We start from the raw sequence: 13540 nt of genomic DNA on the forward strand, positions 1-13540 counted from the left end.
ACCCCTCCCCTTCACCCCTCCCCCTTCACCCCTCCCCCTTCACCCCTCCCCCCTTCACCCCTCCCCCTTCACCCCTCCCCCCTTCACCCCTCCCCCCCTTCACCCCTCCCCCCCTTCACCCCTCCCCCCCTTCACCCTCCCCCCTTCACTCCTCCTCCCTTCACCCCTCCCCCCTTCACCCCTCCCCCCTTCACCCCTCCCCCCTTGAGCCCTCTCCCCTTGAGCCCTCTCCCCTTGAGCCCTCACCCCTTGAGCCCTCTCCCCTTGAGCCCTCCCCCTTGAGCCCTCCCCCTTGAGCCCTCCCCCTTGAGCCCTCCCCCTTGAGCCCTCCCCTCTTGAGCCCTCCCCCCTTGAGCCCTCCCCCCCTTGAGCCCTCCCCCCTTGAGCCCTCCCCCCTTGAGCCCTCCCCCCGAGCCCTCCCCCCTTGAGCCCTCCCCCCTGAGCCCTCCCCCCTTGAGCCCTCCCCCCTTGAGCCCTCCCCCCTTGAGCCCTCCCCCCTTGAGCCCTCCCCCCTTGAGCCCTCCCCCTTGAGCCCTCCCCCCTCATCCCTCCCCATCCCCTCATCCCTCCCCCATCCCCTCATCCCTCCCCCATCCCCTCATCCCTCCCCATCCCCTCATCCCTCCTCCATCCCCTCATCCCTCCTCCATCCCCTCATCCCTCCTCCCTCCTCCATCCCCTCATCCCTCCCTCATCCCTCCCCCATCCCCTCATCCCTCCCCCATCCCCTCATCCCTCCCCCATCCCCTCATCCCTCCCCATCCCCTCATCCCTCCCCATCCCCTCATCCCTCCTCCATCCCCTCATCCCTCCTCCATCCCCTCATCCCTCCTCCATCCCCTCATCCCTCCTCCATCCCCTCATCCCTCCCTCATCCCTCCCCCATCCCCTCATCCCTCCCCCATCCCCTCATCCCTCCCCCATCCCCTCATCCCTCCCCCATCCCCTCATCCCTCCCCCATCCCCTCATCCCTCCCCCATCCCCTCATCCCTCCCCCATCCCCTCCTCCCTCCCCCCTCCCCTCCTCCCTCCCCCCTCCCCTCCTCCCTCCTCCCCTCCTCCCTCCTCCCTCCCCTCCTCCCTTCTCCCTCCCTTCCTCTCTTCCCTCCCCTTCCTCTCTTCCCTCCCCTTCCTCTCTTCCCTCCCCTTCCTCTCTTCCCTCCCCTTCCTCTCTTCCCTCCCCTTCCTCTCTTCCCTCCCCTTCCTCTCTTCCCTCCCCTTCCTCTCTTCCCTCCCCTTCCTCTCTTCCCTCCCCTTCCTCTCTTCCCTCCCCTTCCTCTCTTCCCTCCCCTTCCTCTCTTCCCTCCCCTTCCTCCCTCTCTTCCCTCCCCTTCCTCCCTCTCTTCCCTCCCCTTCCTCCCTCTCTTCCCTCCCCTTCCTCTCTCTCTTCCTTCCTCTTCCTCTCTCTCTTCCCTCCCCTTCCTCTCTTCCCTCCCCTTCCTCTCTTCCCTCCCCTTCCTCTCTTCCCTCCCCTTCCTCTCTTTCTTCCTTCCCCTTCCTCTCTTTCTTCCTTCCTCTTCCTCTCTCTCTTACCTACTCTCCTCCTCTCCCTCACTCCTTCCTTTTCCCCTCCTCCTCTCCTTCCCCATCTCTCCTCCCTAACCCTTCCCTCCTCCCTAACCCTTCCCTCCTCCTCTCTGTCCCTTCCCCTCCCCCTTTCCCTTTCTCTTTTTTCTCTCCCTCCATTTCTCCACTCTCCCCCATTCTGGGGTGGAATATCCTGGTGAGTGGCGTGAATGGTTGGATGTGTCTCTTTGGTCCTGACCACCCCTTTTACTTCCCTCCAGAACCACCATGTACAACGGGATTGGGCTCCCAACCCCCCGGGGCAGTGGCACGAACGGCTATGTGCAGCGGAACCTGTCATCAGTGCGACACCGCAAGGACCGGGGTGACTACCGGAGTGAGGATGATCTGCGGCGACTCGAGGCCGGGCTGGTGAAGAAACCCAACCGCGAGATCCTGGAGCATGAGCGCAAGAGGCGGGTGGAGCTGCGGTGCATCGAGCTGGAAGACATGATGGAGGAGCAGGGGTGGGTTTGGGGGAGGTGTGGGTCTTGGGGAGGGGAGTATTGAGGAGAGGGGTGGATCTGTGGAAGGGGAGGAGTTGATCGAGGGGAGGGGTGGGGTGGGACTGCTGGAGGGGAAGCATGGGTCCAGGGGATGGGGAGCTATGGGTCCAGGGGATGGGGAGCTATGGGTCCAAGGGATGGGGAGGTGTGCATCTTGGGGAGGGGTGGGTTGGGGAATTGTGGGTCTGGAGAGGGGAGGGGTGGGTCGGGGGGAAGAGAGGGGATGGTGTGGGGAGAGGAGCGTTGGGGTGTGTCGAGAGGAGGGGAGGGGTGGGTCGGGGGAAGAGAGGATGGTGGGGAGGGGAGGGTTTGATGTAGGGAAGGTGAGGGATGCGTCTAGGGGAGGGGAGGGTCTGGGAAGAAGAGGGCCTGAGGGGAGGGGGTTGGAGAGGTTATGTATCAGGAGAGGGAAGGGAGGTTTTGGGGGTGAGGAGGTAATTTGCGGTGCATTGAGCTGGTGGACCCCGCCCTGACCCCTCCCCACCCCCCGATCTTCCTCCCCCCGCCCCCGATCTTCCTCCCCCCGCCCCCGATCTTCCTCCCCCCGCCCCCGATCTTCCTCCCCCCGCCCCCGATCTTCCTCCCCCCGCCCCCGATCTTCCTCCCCCCGCCCCCGATCTTCCTCCCCCCGCCCCCGATCTTCCTCCCCCCGCCCCCGATCTTCCTCCCCCGATCTTCCTCCCCCCGCCCCGATCTTCCTCCCCCCGCCCCCGATCTTCCTCCCCCCGCCCCCGATCTTCCTCCCCCCTGCCCCCCGATCTTCCTCCCCCCTGCCCCCGATCTTCCTCCCCCCTGCCCCCGATCTTCCTCCCCCCTGCCCCCCGATCTTCCTCCCCCCTGCCCCCCGATCTTCCTCCCCCCTGCCCCCCGATCTTCCTCCCCCCTGCCCCCCGATCTTCCTCCCCCCTGCCCCCCGATCTTCCTCCCCCCTGCCCCCCGATCTTCCTCCCCCCCGCCCCCCGATCTTCCTCCCCCCCGATCTTCCTCCCCCCTGCCCCCCGATCTTCCTCCCCCCCGATCTTCCTCCCCCCTGCCCCCCGATCTTCCTCCCCCCTGCCCCCCGATCTTCCTCCCCCCTGCCCCGATCTTCCTCCCCCTGCCCCCGATCTTCCTCCCCCCTGCCCCCCGATCTTCCTCCCCCCTGCCCCCGATCTTCCTCCCCCCTGCCCCCGATCTTCCTCCCCCCTGCCCCCGATCTTCCTCCCCCCTGCCCCCGATCTTCCTCCCCCCTGCCCCCGATCTTCCTCCCCCCTGCCCCCGATCTTCCTCCCCCCTGCCCCCGATCTTCCTCCCCCCTGCCCCCGATCTTCCTCCCCCCTGCCCCCGATCTTCCTCCCCCTGCCCTCCGCTCTTCCTCCCCCTGTCCCCGCTCTTCCTCCCCCCTGCCCCCGCTCTTCCTCCCCCTGCCCCCACTCTTCCTCCCCCCTGCCCCCGCTCTTCCTCCCCCCTGCCCCCGCTCTTCCTCCCCCCTGCCCCCGCTCTTCCTCCCCCTGCACCTGCTCTTCCTCCCCCTGCCCCTGCTCTTCCTCCCCCCTGCCCCCCGCTCTTCCTCCCCCTACCCCCGCTCTTCCTCCCCCCTGCCCCCGCTCTTCCTCCCCCCGCCCCCGCTCTTCCTCCCCCCTGCCCCCGCTCTTCCTACCCCCTGCCCCCGCTCTTCCTCCCCCTGCCCCCGCTCTTCCTCCCCCTGCCCCCCGCTCTCCCCCCTGCCCCCCGCTCTCCCCCCTGCCCCCGCTCTCCCCCCTGCCCCCCGGTCTCCCCCCGCCCCCCGCTCTCCCCCCTGCCCCCCGCTCTTCCTCCTGCCCCCCGCTCTTCCTCCTCCCTCCCCGCTCTTCTTCCCCCCTCCCCTTCCTCCCCCTCCCCTCCCTCCCCCTCCCCTTCCTCACCCCTCCCTCCCTCCCCTTCCACCCCCTCCCCTTCCTCTCCGCTTCCTCCTTTCTCCGCTTTCTCCCCCCTCCGCTTCCTCCCCCTCCGCTTTCTCCCCCCTCCCCTTCCTCCGACCCTCCTCCTCCCCTTCCTCCCCCTCCCCTTCTTCCCCTCCCCTCCACTTCCTCCCCCTCCCCTTTCTCCCCCTCCCCATCCTCCTCCTCACACTTCCCTGTTCCTCCACCCCCACCCCGTTCCTCCTCCCTCCCCCTCCACATCCTCCCCCTCCACATCCTCCCCCTCCACATCCTCCCCTTCCTCATCCACTCCTTGCTCCTCATCCTCCTCTTGCCCCTCATCCTCATCCTCCCCCTCCTCATCCTCCCCTACCTCCTCCCTCCAACTTCTCCCTCCTCCTCCTCCTCCTCCTCCCTGTCCTCCTCCTCCTCCCTGTCCTCCTCCTCCTCCCTTTCTCCCCTTCCTCCCTTTCTCCCCTTCCTCCCTTTCTCCCCTTCCTCCCTTTCTCCCTCCTGCCTTTCTCCCTCCTCCCTTTTCCCTCCTCCCTTTCTCCCTCCTCCCTTTCTCCCTCCTCCCTTTCTCCCTCCTCCCTTTCTCCCTCCTCCCTTTCTCCCTCCTCCCTTTCTCCCTCCTCCCTTTCTCCCTCCTCCCTTTCTCCCTCCTCCCTTTCTCCCTCCTCCCTTTCTCCCTCCTCCCTTTCTCCCTCCTCCCTTTCTCCCTCCTCCCTTTCTCCCTCCTCCCTTTCTCCCTCCTCCCTTTCTCCCTCCTCCCTTTCTCCCTCCTCCCTTTCTCTCTCCTCCCTTTCTCCCTCCTCCCTTTCTCCCTCCTCCCTTTCTCCCTCCTCCCTTTCTCCCTCCTCCCTTTCTCCCTCCTCCCTTTCTCCCTCCTCCCTTTCTCCCTCCTCCCTTTCTCCCTCCTCCCTTTCTCCCTCCTCCCTTTCTCCCTCCTCCCTTTCTCCCTCCTCCCTTTCTCCCTCCTCCCTTTCTCCCTCCTCCCTTTCTCCCTCCTCCCTTTCTCCCTCCTCCCTTTCTCCCTCCTCCCTTTCTCCCTCCTCCCTTTCTCCCTCCTCCCTTTCTCCCTCCTCCCTTTCTCCCTCCTCCCTTTCTCCCTCCTCCCTTTCTCCCTCCTCCCTTTCTCCCTCCTCCCTTTCTCCCTCCTCCCTTTCTCCCTCCTCCCTTTCTCCCTCCTCCCTTTCTCCCTCCTCCCTTTCTCCCTCCTCCCTTTCTCCCTCCTCCCTTTCTCCCTCCTCCCTTTCTCCCTCCTCCCTCCTCCCTTTCTCCCTCCTCCCTTTCTCCCTCCTCCCTTTCTCCCTCCTCCCTTTCTCCCTCCTCCCTTTCTCCCTCCTCCCTTTCTCCCTCCTCCCTTTCTCCCTCCTCCCTTTCTCCCTCCTCCTTCCCCCTCCTCCTTCCCCCTCCTCCTTCCCCCTCCTCCTTCCCCCTCCTCCTTCCCCCTCCTCCTTCCCCCTCCTCCTTCCCCACCTCCTTCCCCCTCCTCCTTCCCCCTCCCCGACGTCTCTTCCCTCCCCCGACGTCTCTTCCCTCCCCCGACGTCTCTTCCCTCCCCCGACGTCTCTTCCCTCCCCCGACGTCTCTTCCCTCCCCCGACGTCTCTTCCCTCCCCCGACGTCTCTTCCCTCCCCGACGTCTCTTCCCTCCCCCGACGTCTCTTCCCTCCCCCGACGTCTCTTCCCTCCCCCGACGTCTCTTCCCTCCCCCGACGTCTCTTCCCTCCCCGACGTCTCTTCCCTCCCCCGACGTCTCTTCCCTCCCCCGACGTCTCTTCCCTCCCCCGACGTCTCTTCCCTCCCCCGACGTCTCTTCCCTCCCCCGACGTCTCTTCCCTCCCCCGACGTCTCTTCCCTCCCCCGACGTCTCTTCCCTCCCCCGACGTCTCTTCCCTCCCCCGACGTCTCTTCCCTCCCCCGACGTCTCTTCCCTCCCCCGACGTCTCTTCCCTCCCCCGACGTCTCTTCCCTCCCCGACGTCTCTTCCCTCCCCCGACGTCTCTTCCCTCCCCCGACGTCTCTTCCCTCCCCCGACGTCTCTTCCCTCCCCCGACTCTCCCCTCCCCCGACTCTCCCGTTCCCCATGACACCTCCCCCTTCTCTCCCTGACACCTCCCTCTGATACCTCCCCGGCTTCTATCTGTTCTTATAGGTACTCCGGCGAGGAGATTCAGAAGAAAGTGGCTACCTTCCGCCAGATGTTGGTAGAGAAGGACGAGACGCAGAGCAAAGAGGATCCCAAGCAGCGGTCTGTGTGAGTGTTCCCTGTTCCCCATCTCCACACTCCACCACACCGCGGAGGAACCCCACTGTGATCAACACGGTGAATAGTGGGGAGTGTTGTCGAACAGAGAGACCTCGGGGTACAGGGACTGCCCACGGTGAACGGTGGGGAGTGTTGTAGAACAGAGAGACCTCGGGGTCCAGGGTCTGCCATGGTGAACAGTGGGGATTATTTTAGGACAGAGATTTTGGGGTACAGGGACCGACTCGGTGAACGGTGGGGTCTCTTGTAGAACAGAGAGACCTTGGGATACGAGTGCCCCCCTCACCCCATTGACACGCTTCCCTCCACAGGCCCACGGAAAGCCACCAGCTGGCGGAGGCGAGTGCGCGGAAGAACGAGCGTCTGCGGGAGGCGTTCGGAATCAGTGACAGCTACGTGGATGGCAGCTCCTTTGACCCGAAGCGGCGGGGTCAAGAGGCAGGGGCACCAGGCGAGGCACCCAAGGCGTACGGGTGAGTGGGTGGGACCTCTTTCGGGACACTGCACCCTTTCTCCTCCAGGGACCCTTTCGCTTCTCCCTCTCATGTTCCCCCTCCCTGCAAGGCCCCCTCCCTCCTTCCATCCTCCTCCTCACCCTCCACCCTGGGGCCCCTTCCCTCCTGCTCCTCCCCTATGGGGCCATTTCCCTCCTCCCCCTCCCTCCGGGGCCCCTTTACCCACAGCATCCCTTACCCCCTCACCATGGGACCCCTTCCCTTCTCCTCCTCACGGAACCCTTTACCCCTTCCGCAGGACCTTCCCAACTCCCTCCAAGTCCCTCCCTTCCCCCCTCCTCAATGGGCTGCTGCCTTCCCCCCTCCCCACCGGGCCGTTCCCTTCCCCACCGGGCCGTTCCCTTCCCCGCCGGGCCGTTCCCTTCCCCGCCGGGCCGTTCCCTTCCCCGCCGGGCCGTTCCCTTCCCCGCCGGGCCGTTCCCTTCCCCGCCGGGCCGTTCCCTTCCCCGCCGGGCCGTTCCCTTCCCCGCCGGGCCGTTCCCTTCCCCGCCGGGCCGTTCCCTTCCCCGCCGGGCCGTTCCCTTCCCCGCCGGGCCGTTCCCTTCCCCGCCGGGCCGTTCCCTTCCCCGCCGGGCCGTTCCCTTCCCCGCCGGGCCGTTCCCTTCCCCGCCGGGCCGTTCCCTTCCCCGCCGGGCCGTTCCCTTCCCCGCCGGGCCGTTCCCTTCCCCGCCGGGCCGTTCCCTTCCCCGCCGGGCCGTTCCCTTCCCCGCCGGGCCGTTCCCTTCCCCGCCGGGCCGTTCCCTTCCCCGCCGGGCCGTTCCCTTCCCCGCCGGGCCGTTCCCCTCCCCACCGGGCCGCTCCCTTTCCCCCTCCCCTCCGGGCCGCTCCCTTTCCCCCTCCCCACCGGGCCGCTCCCTTTCCCCCTCCCCACCGGGCCGCTCCCTTTCCCCCTCCCCACCGGGCCGCTCCCTTTCCCCCTCCCCACCGGGCCGCTCCCTTTCCCCCTCCCCACCGGGCCGCTCCCTTTCCCCCTCCACACCGGGCCGCTCCCTTTCCCCCTCCACACCGGGCCGCTCCCTTTCCCCCTCCCCACCGGGCCGCTCCCTTTCCCCCTCCCCACCGGGCCGCTCCCTTTCCCCCTCCCCACCGGGCCGCTCCCTTTCCCCCTTCCCACCGGGCCGCTCCCTTTCCCCTCCCCACCGGGCCGCTCCCTTTCCCCCTCCCCACCGGGCCGCTCCCTTTCCCCCTCCCCACCGGGCCGCTCCCTTTCCCCCTCCCCACCGGGCCGCTCCCTTTCCCCCTCCCCACGGGCTGCTCCCTTTCCCCCTCCCCACCGGGCCGCTCCCTTTCCCCCTCCCCACCGGGCCGCTCCCTTTCCCCCTCCCCACCGGGCCGCTCCCTTTCCCCCTCCCCACCGGGCCGCTCCCTTTCCCCCTCCCCACCCCTCTGGGTCTCTCCCTCCCCCCCCTCCCACTTGTTCGTCCCCTTCCACCCCACCAGATCATTCGCTTCCCCTCCCCTCCTCACCGGGCACTCCCTTCCCCCTCCCTCTTGGGACCCACCCACCACTTCCAATATTCTGCTGTCCTCGGGCTGGGACCCTGCTTCCCCTCTCTCCTGCTTCCACCCAACCTCAGGTCACTGCTCTGCCTGAGCCCTGACCCAGGGGCCTGTGTGTGATGCTCCTCCTTGGCTCAGGGCCTAAGGACAGAGCCTGGGGCCCCCAAGTGTACCAGCCCTTCCCCAACGTCGGCTGGTACCTCCTTGGGCTGCTCAGGGCCCAAACACAGACCGAGGGCCTGTCCCGGGAAGCCTGGGCCAACGCCCCTACCTTGGGCCTGTTTTCTTCTGCTCCCATTGCATCGTTCTGCCTTTTTGAGGCCGAGGATGAAGCCTGGACTTCTCCTGCTCCCTCCTGGCCCTCCCCAATGGCTGAAGCAGTGGCAGCGGTCTGCTGGTGTGGGCTCGAATCACACTCCTGGCATTGGAATGGGCAGCACAGTTCGATACCAAACTGAGCTGGTCTGTCTGTGCGGGTTTGTGTATGCCTTCGTAACTGCATGCATGTGTGCGAGCTGGTGTGCTGTGTGCCTGCCTAACTTTGCACTTGCTTCTGTGTACACGTGTGCACGTGCCTGTCTGCATGCTCGGGTGTGCTTGTATTTGCACTTGTGTGTGTACGACTGAGGGTTGGCACATTTATGTCTGAATCTCCATCTAGGTGCACATATACAGGTATACGTGTGTGTGTGTGTGTGTGTGTGTGTGTGTGTGTGTGTGTGTGTTTCTCTCAGTGTACATGTCTGTCTGCATGCCGTGTTTGTGTTCAGTGTGTGCTGGGGCGGGTCTCTGAATGTCAGTGTGTGTCTGTCCCTTTGTATGCTCTGTCTGCCCCATCTTCCTGCAAAGCCCTGGATTCACAATCACCTCCCTCCTCTTCTATCGCCAAGCCTGATTCGGGATGCCAGCCGGTCCCGGTCTCCCTCGCCCAAGAAGAAGAAGAGGAAGAAGGATCGGAGCCGAGGCCGGTGAGTGCAGTTTCTTGCTGGCACCAGAAGAAGCCAGTGGAGGAAACCAATTGGGAATCCGTCCACAGACCTCCACCGACTCCCAAATTCTCTGGCCTACACCAGGACATCCTTATTGATAAAGGAAATTATCCTTGTTATACTGCCTGGTATACCCAGATCAAATCCCCGCTACCCCGGTAAAACTGCCTGGTATACCCAGATCAAATCCCCGTTACCCCGGTAACACTGCCCAATGTATCCAGAACAAATCCCCATTACCCTGGTAACTGCCCGTGTACCCAGAAAAAATCGCCATTGACCTGGTAACACTGCCCGGTGTATCCAGAACAAATCACCGCTACCCTGGTAACATGACCTGTTGTACCCAGAAGAAATCTGTGTTACCCTGGTAACAATGCCTGGTGTACCCAGACAAATACCTGTCACCCTGGTATAACTGCCCCGTGTACCCAGAACAAATCCCTGTTATCCTGGTAATATTGCCCTGTGAACCCAGAACTAGTACCAGTTACTCCAATAACACTGCCCGATGTACACATAACAAATCCCTGTCCACCCGGTAACACTACAGTGTACCCAGAACAAATCCCCGTTACCCTGGTAAAAATGCCCGGTGTACAGTGTTACCTTGGTAACACTGCCCTGTGTTCTCATAACAAGTCCCAGTTACCTCAATTTCACTGCCTTGTGTTCCAGAAGAAATTTCTGTTATCCTTGTAACACTGTCTGTTGTTACAAAGGAAGTAGTGATGGAGAAACTAATGGGACTAAAGCCAGACAAATCACCTGGTCCTGATGATATGCATCCAAGGGTTCTGAAGGAAATGGCAGAAGTTGTAATTGATGCATTGGTGGTCATATACCAAAATTCCTTGGATTCTGGGCAGGTCCCGGCAGACTGGAAGACAGCAAATGTCATACCACTTTTTAAGAAGGGATGTAGGCAGAAGACTGGAAATTATCTGCCAATTAGCTTGACGTCTGTAGTTGGAAAAATGCTTGAAGCCATCATTAAAGATGAAATAGTGAAACTTTTGGAATGTAAGGGTTCATCCAGTTAAGCTGGATGAGTGGGCTTGGTTTTAGAAAGGGAAGATCTTGTTTGACAAGCTTGTTAGGATTCTTTGAGGATATAATGGGTGCGGTGGATAGAGGGGAACAGGTTGATGTTGTATATTTGGATTTCCAGAAAGCGTTTGATAAGGTGCCGCACAAGAGACTTATCAGTAAGTTACAGGAAAGTGGAGTCTGGAAAAGTATATTGGCCTGGATTCAAAATTGGTTGTCTGACAGGAGGCAGAGAGTCGGGATAAGTGGGAGTTTTTCAGGTTGGCAGAGAGTGATAAGTGGGGTGCCGCAGGGGTTGGTGTTAGGCCCACAACTGTTTATCATTTACATTGATGACTTGGAGGAGGGGACAAAATTGAGTGGAAGAGCAAATTGTAATGAGGATGTGGAGAGTCTGCAGAGGGATATAGTTAAGCTGGATGAGTGGGCAAAGGTCTGGCAGATGGAGTACAATGTTAGTAAGTGTGAGGTTATCCACTTTGGCAAGAAAAATAAAAGAGCTGAATATTATTTAAAGGGTGAAAAATTACAGCATGCTGTTGTGCAGAGGGACTTGGGAGTGCTTGTCCATGAATCACAGAAAGTTAGGTTGCAGGTGCAGCAGGTTATTAAGAAGGAAAATGGAATGTTGGCCTTCATCGCTAGAGGAATTGAATTCAGGAGTGGGGAGGTAATGTTGCAACTGTATAAGGTACTGGTGAGACCGCACCTGGAGTACTGTGTCCAGTTCTGGTCTCCATATTTGAGGAAGGATATACTGGCTTTGGAGATGGTCCAGAGGTGGTTTACTTGGTTGATCCCTGTGATGAAGGGGTTGACTTATGATGAAAGATTAAATCGTCTAGGATTGTATTCGCTCGAGTTCAGAAGAATGAGAGGAGATCTTATAGAAACATATAGGATTATGAAGGGTATGGATAGGATAGATGTAGGAAGGTTTTTTTGAGCTGGCCGGGGAAACTAAAACAAGAGGACACAGTCTCAAGATTCGGGGAAGTAGATTTAGGACAGAAATGAGGAAAAATAGTTTTTCCCAGGGAGTAGTGAATGTTTGGAATTCTCTAACCAGGGAAGTGGTTGAGGCTGCTTCATTAAACATATTTAAAATTCAGTTAGAAAAATTTTTACATGATAGAGGAATTGGGGGATATGGGGAGAAGGCAGGAAGGTGGAGTTAGGTCATAAATTAGATCAGCCATGATCTTATTGAATGGCGGAGCAGGCTCGATGGGCCATTTTTGGCCTACTCCTGTTCCTACTTCCTATATTCCTACCCAGAACAAATCCCCATTACTCCGGTAACACTGCCGGTATACCCAGAACAAATCCCCGTTAAACCAGCAACGCTGCTGGTGCACCCAGAACAAGTCACAGTTATCCTGATAATACTGTCCGGTGTACCCAGAATAAATCCCCGTTACCCCAGCAACACTGATGGTGCACCCAGAATAAATCTCTGTTACCCTGGTAACACTGTCTGGCGTACCCAGAGCAAATCCCCGTTACCCCAGTAACACTACCTGGTGTACCCAGACCAAATCCCCATTACCCCAGTAACAATGCCGTAGCACCCAGAACAATCACCGTTACTCTGATAACACTGTACGGTGTACCCAGAACAAATTCCTGTTACCCCGGTAACACTGCCCCGGTGTTCCCAGAACAATTCTGTTACCTCAGCAAAACTGCCCATAAGAAATTTCTGTTACCCTGGTAACACTGCTCTATGTACCCAGATCAAATCAACGTTACCCTGGTATCACTGCTCGGTGTACCCATAACAAATCACTGTTACCCTGGTAACACTGCTCGTGTACCCAGAACAAATCAATGTTACCCCGGTAACACCGCCCAAGTATATCCAGAACAAGTCAAAGTTACCCCGATAACACTGTCCGATGTCCCCAGAACAAGTCCCAGTTACCCCGATAACAATGCCCGGTGTACCCAGATGAAATTTCTGTTACCCCAGTAACACCGCCCCAGTATACCCAGAACAAGTCAAAGTTACCCTGGTAACACTGTCCGATGTACCCAGAACAAGTCCCAGTTACCCCGATAACAATGCCCGGTGTACCCAGATGAAATTTCTGTTACCCCAGTAGCACTGCCCGGTGTACCCAGAACAAATCACCGCTTCTCCAGTAACACTGCCTGGTGTTTCCAGAATGAATCTGTTTCCTCAGTAACACTGCCCAGAAGAAATTTCTGTTACCCCGGTAGCACTACCCTATGAACCCAGAACAAATCTACGTTATCTGGTAACACTGCTCGTGTACCCAGAACAAGTCCCGGTTACCCTGATAAAACTGCCCGATGTTCCCAGAATAAATCTCTGATACCCCAGTAACACGGCCCCAGTATACCCAGAACAAGTCAAAATTACCCCGGTAACACTGCCCTATGTACCCAGAACAAATCCCGGTTACCCCGTTAACAATCCCTGGTGTACCCAGAAGAAATTTCTGTTACCCCGATAACACTGCCCGGTGTACCCAAAACAAATCCTTGTAACACTGACCGGTGTACCCAGAACAATTTTCTGTTACTTTGGTAACACTGCCTGGTGTACCTAGATCAAATCCCCGTTACCCCAGTAACGCTGCCGGTGTACCCAGAATAATTCCCCGATATCCCAGTTGCACCGCCTGGTAACCCTAGTATCACTGTTGGTGTACCCAGAAGAAGTCCCAGTTACCCTGATAACACCGCCCGGTGTACCCAGATCAAATCCCCGTTACCGCAGTTACACTGCCCCATCTACCCAGAACAAATCCCCGATACTGTGTGGGTGGGACCAATCCAAGGATTGGAGGGTTGTAGAGGGATAAAGGCAGATGGAACCAGTGTGGGTGGGACAGATCCATAGGTTGGATGGGTTCAGAGGGATAGAGGGAGGTGGGACCAATGCGGGTGGGACAGATCCATGGGTGGGATGGGTTTAGAGGGATAGGGGCAGGTGGGACCAGTGTGAGTGGGATGGATCCATGGATAGGATGGGTTTAGAGGGATAGGGGCAGGTGGGACCAGTGTGGGTGGGACAGATCCACGGATAGGACAGGTTTAGAGGGATGGGGTAGGTGGGACCAGTGCAGGTGGGACAGATCCATGGGTGGGACGGGTTTTGAGGGATAGGGGCAAGTGGGACCAGTGTGAGTGGTACGGATCCATGGATAGGATGGATTTAGAGTGATAGGGCCAGGTGGGGCAGATCCATGGATAGGACGGGTTTAGAGGGATTGTTGGGTACTCATCCCCGTGA

General features: G+C 60.3%; 1 protein-coding gene across 7 annotated transcripts in view; it reads left to right on the forward strand.

Moving 5' to 3' along the window:
* srrm2 (serine/arginine repetitive matrix 2) overlaps positions 1–13540 on the forward strand; it is an 86850-nt gene that overhangs the window by 52911 nt on the left and 20399 nt on the right. For all 7 annotated transcript variants that reach the window (XR_011354252.1, XR_011354253.1, XM_069927105.1 and 4 more), the window contains exons 2-5: positions 1789–2034; positions 6111–6212; positions 6536–6697; positions 9130–9207. Coding sequence is in view for 5 of the 7 variants with exons in the window: in XM_069927105.1 (XP_069783206.1) it covers positions 1796–2034; positions 6111–6212; positions 6536–6697; positions 9130–9207 (581 nt within the window). In the remaining 2 variants the exon portion in view is untranslated. The remainder of the gene's footprint in view (positions 1–1788; positions 2035–6110; positions 6213–6535; positions 6698–9129; positions 9208–13540) is intronic.

The sequence above is a fragment of the Narcine bancroftii genome, chromosome 3 (genome assembly GCF_036971445.1).
Source record: "Narcine bancroftii isolate sNarBan1 chromosome 3, sNarBan1.hap1, whole genome shotgun sequence".
NCBI lineage: Eukaryota > Metazoa > Chordata > Chondrichthyes > Torpediniformes > Narcinidae > Narcine > Narcine bancroftii.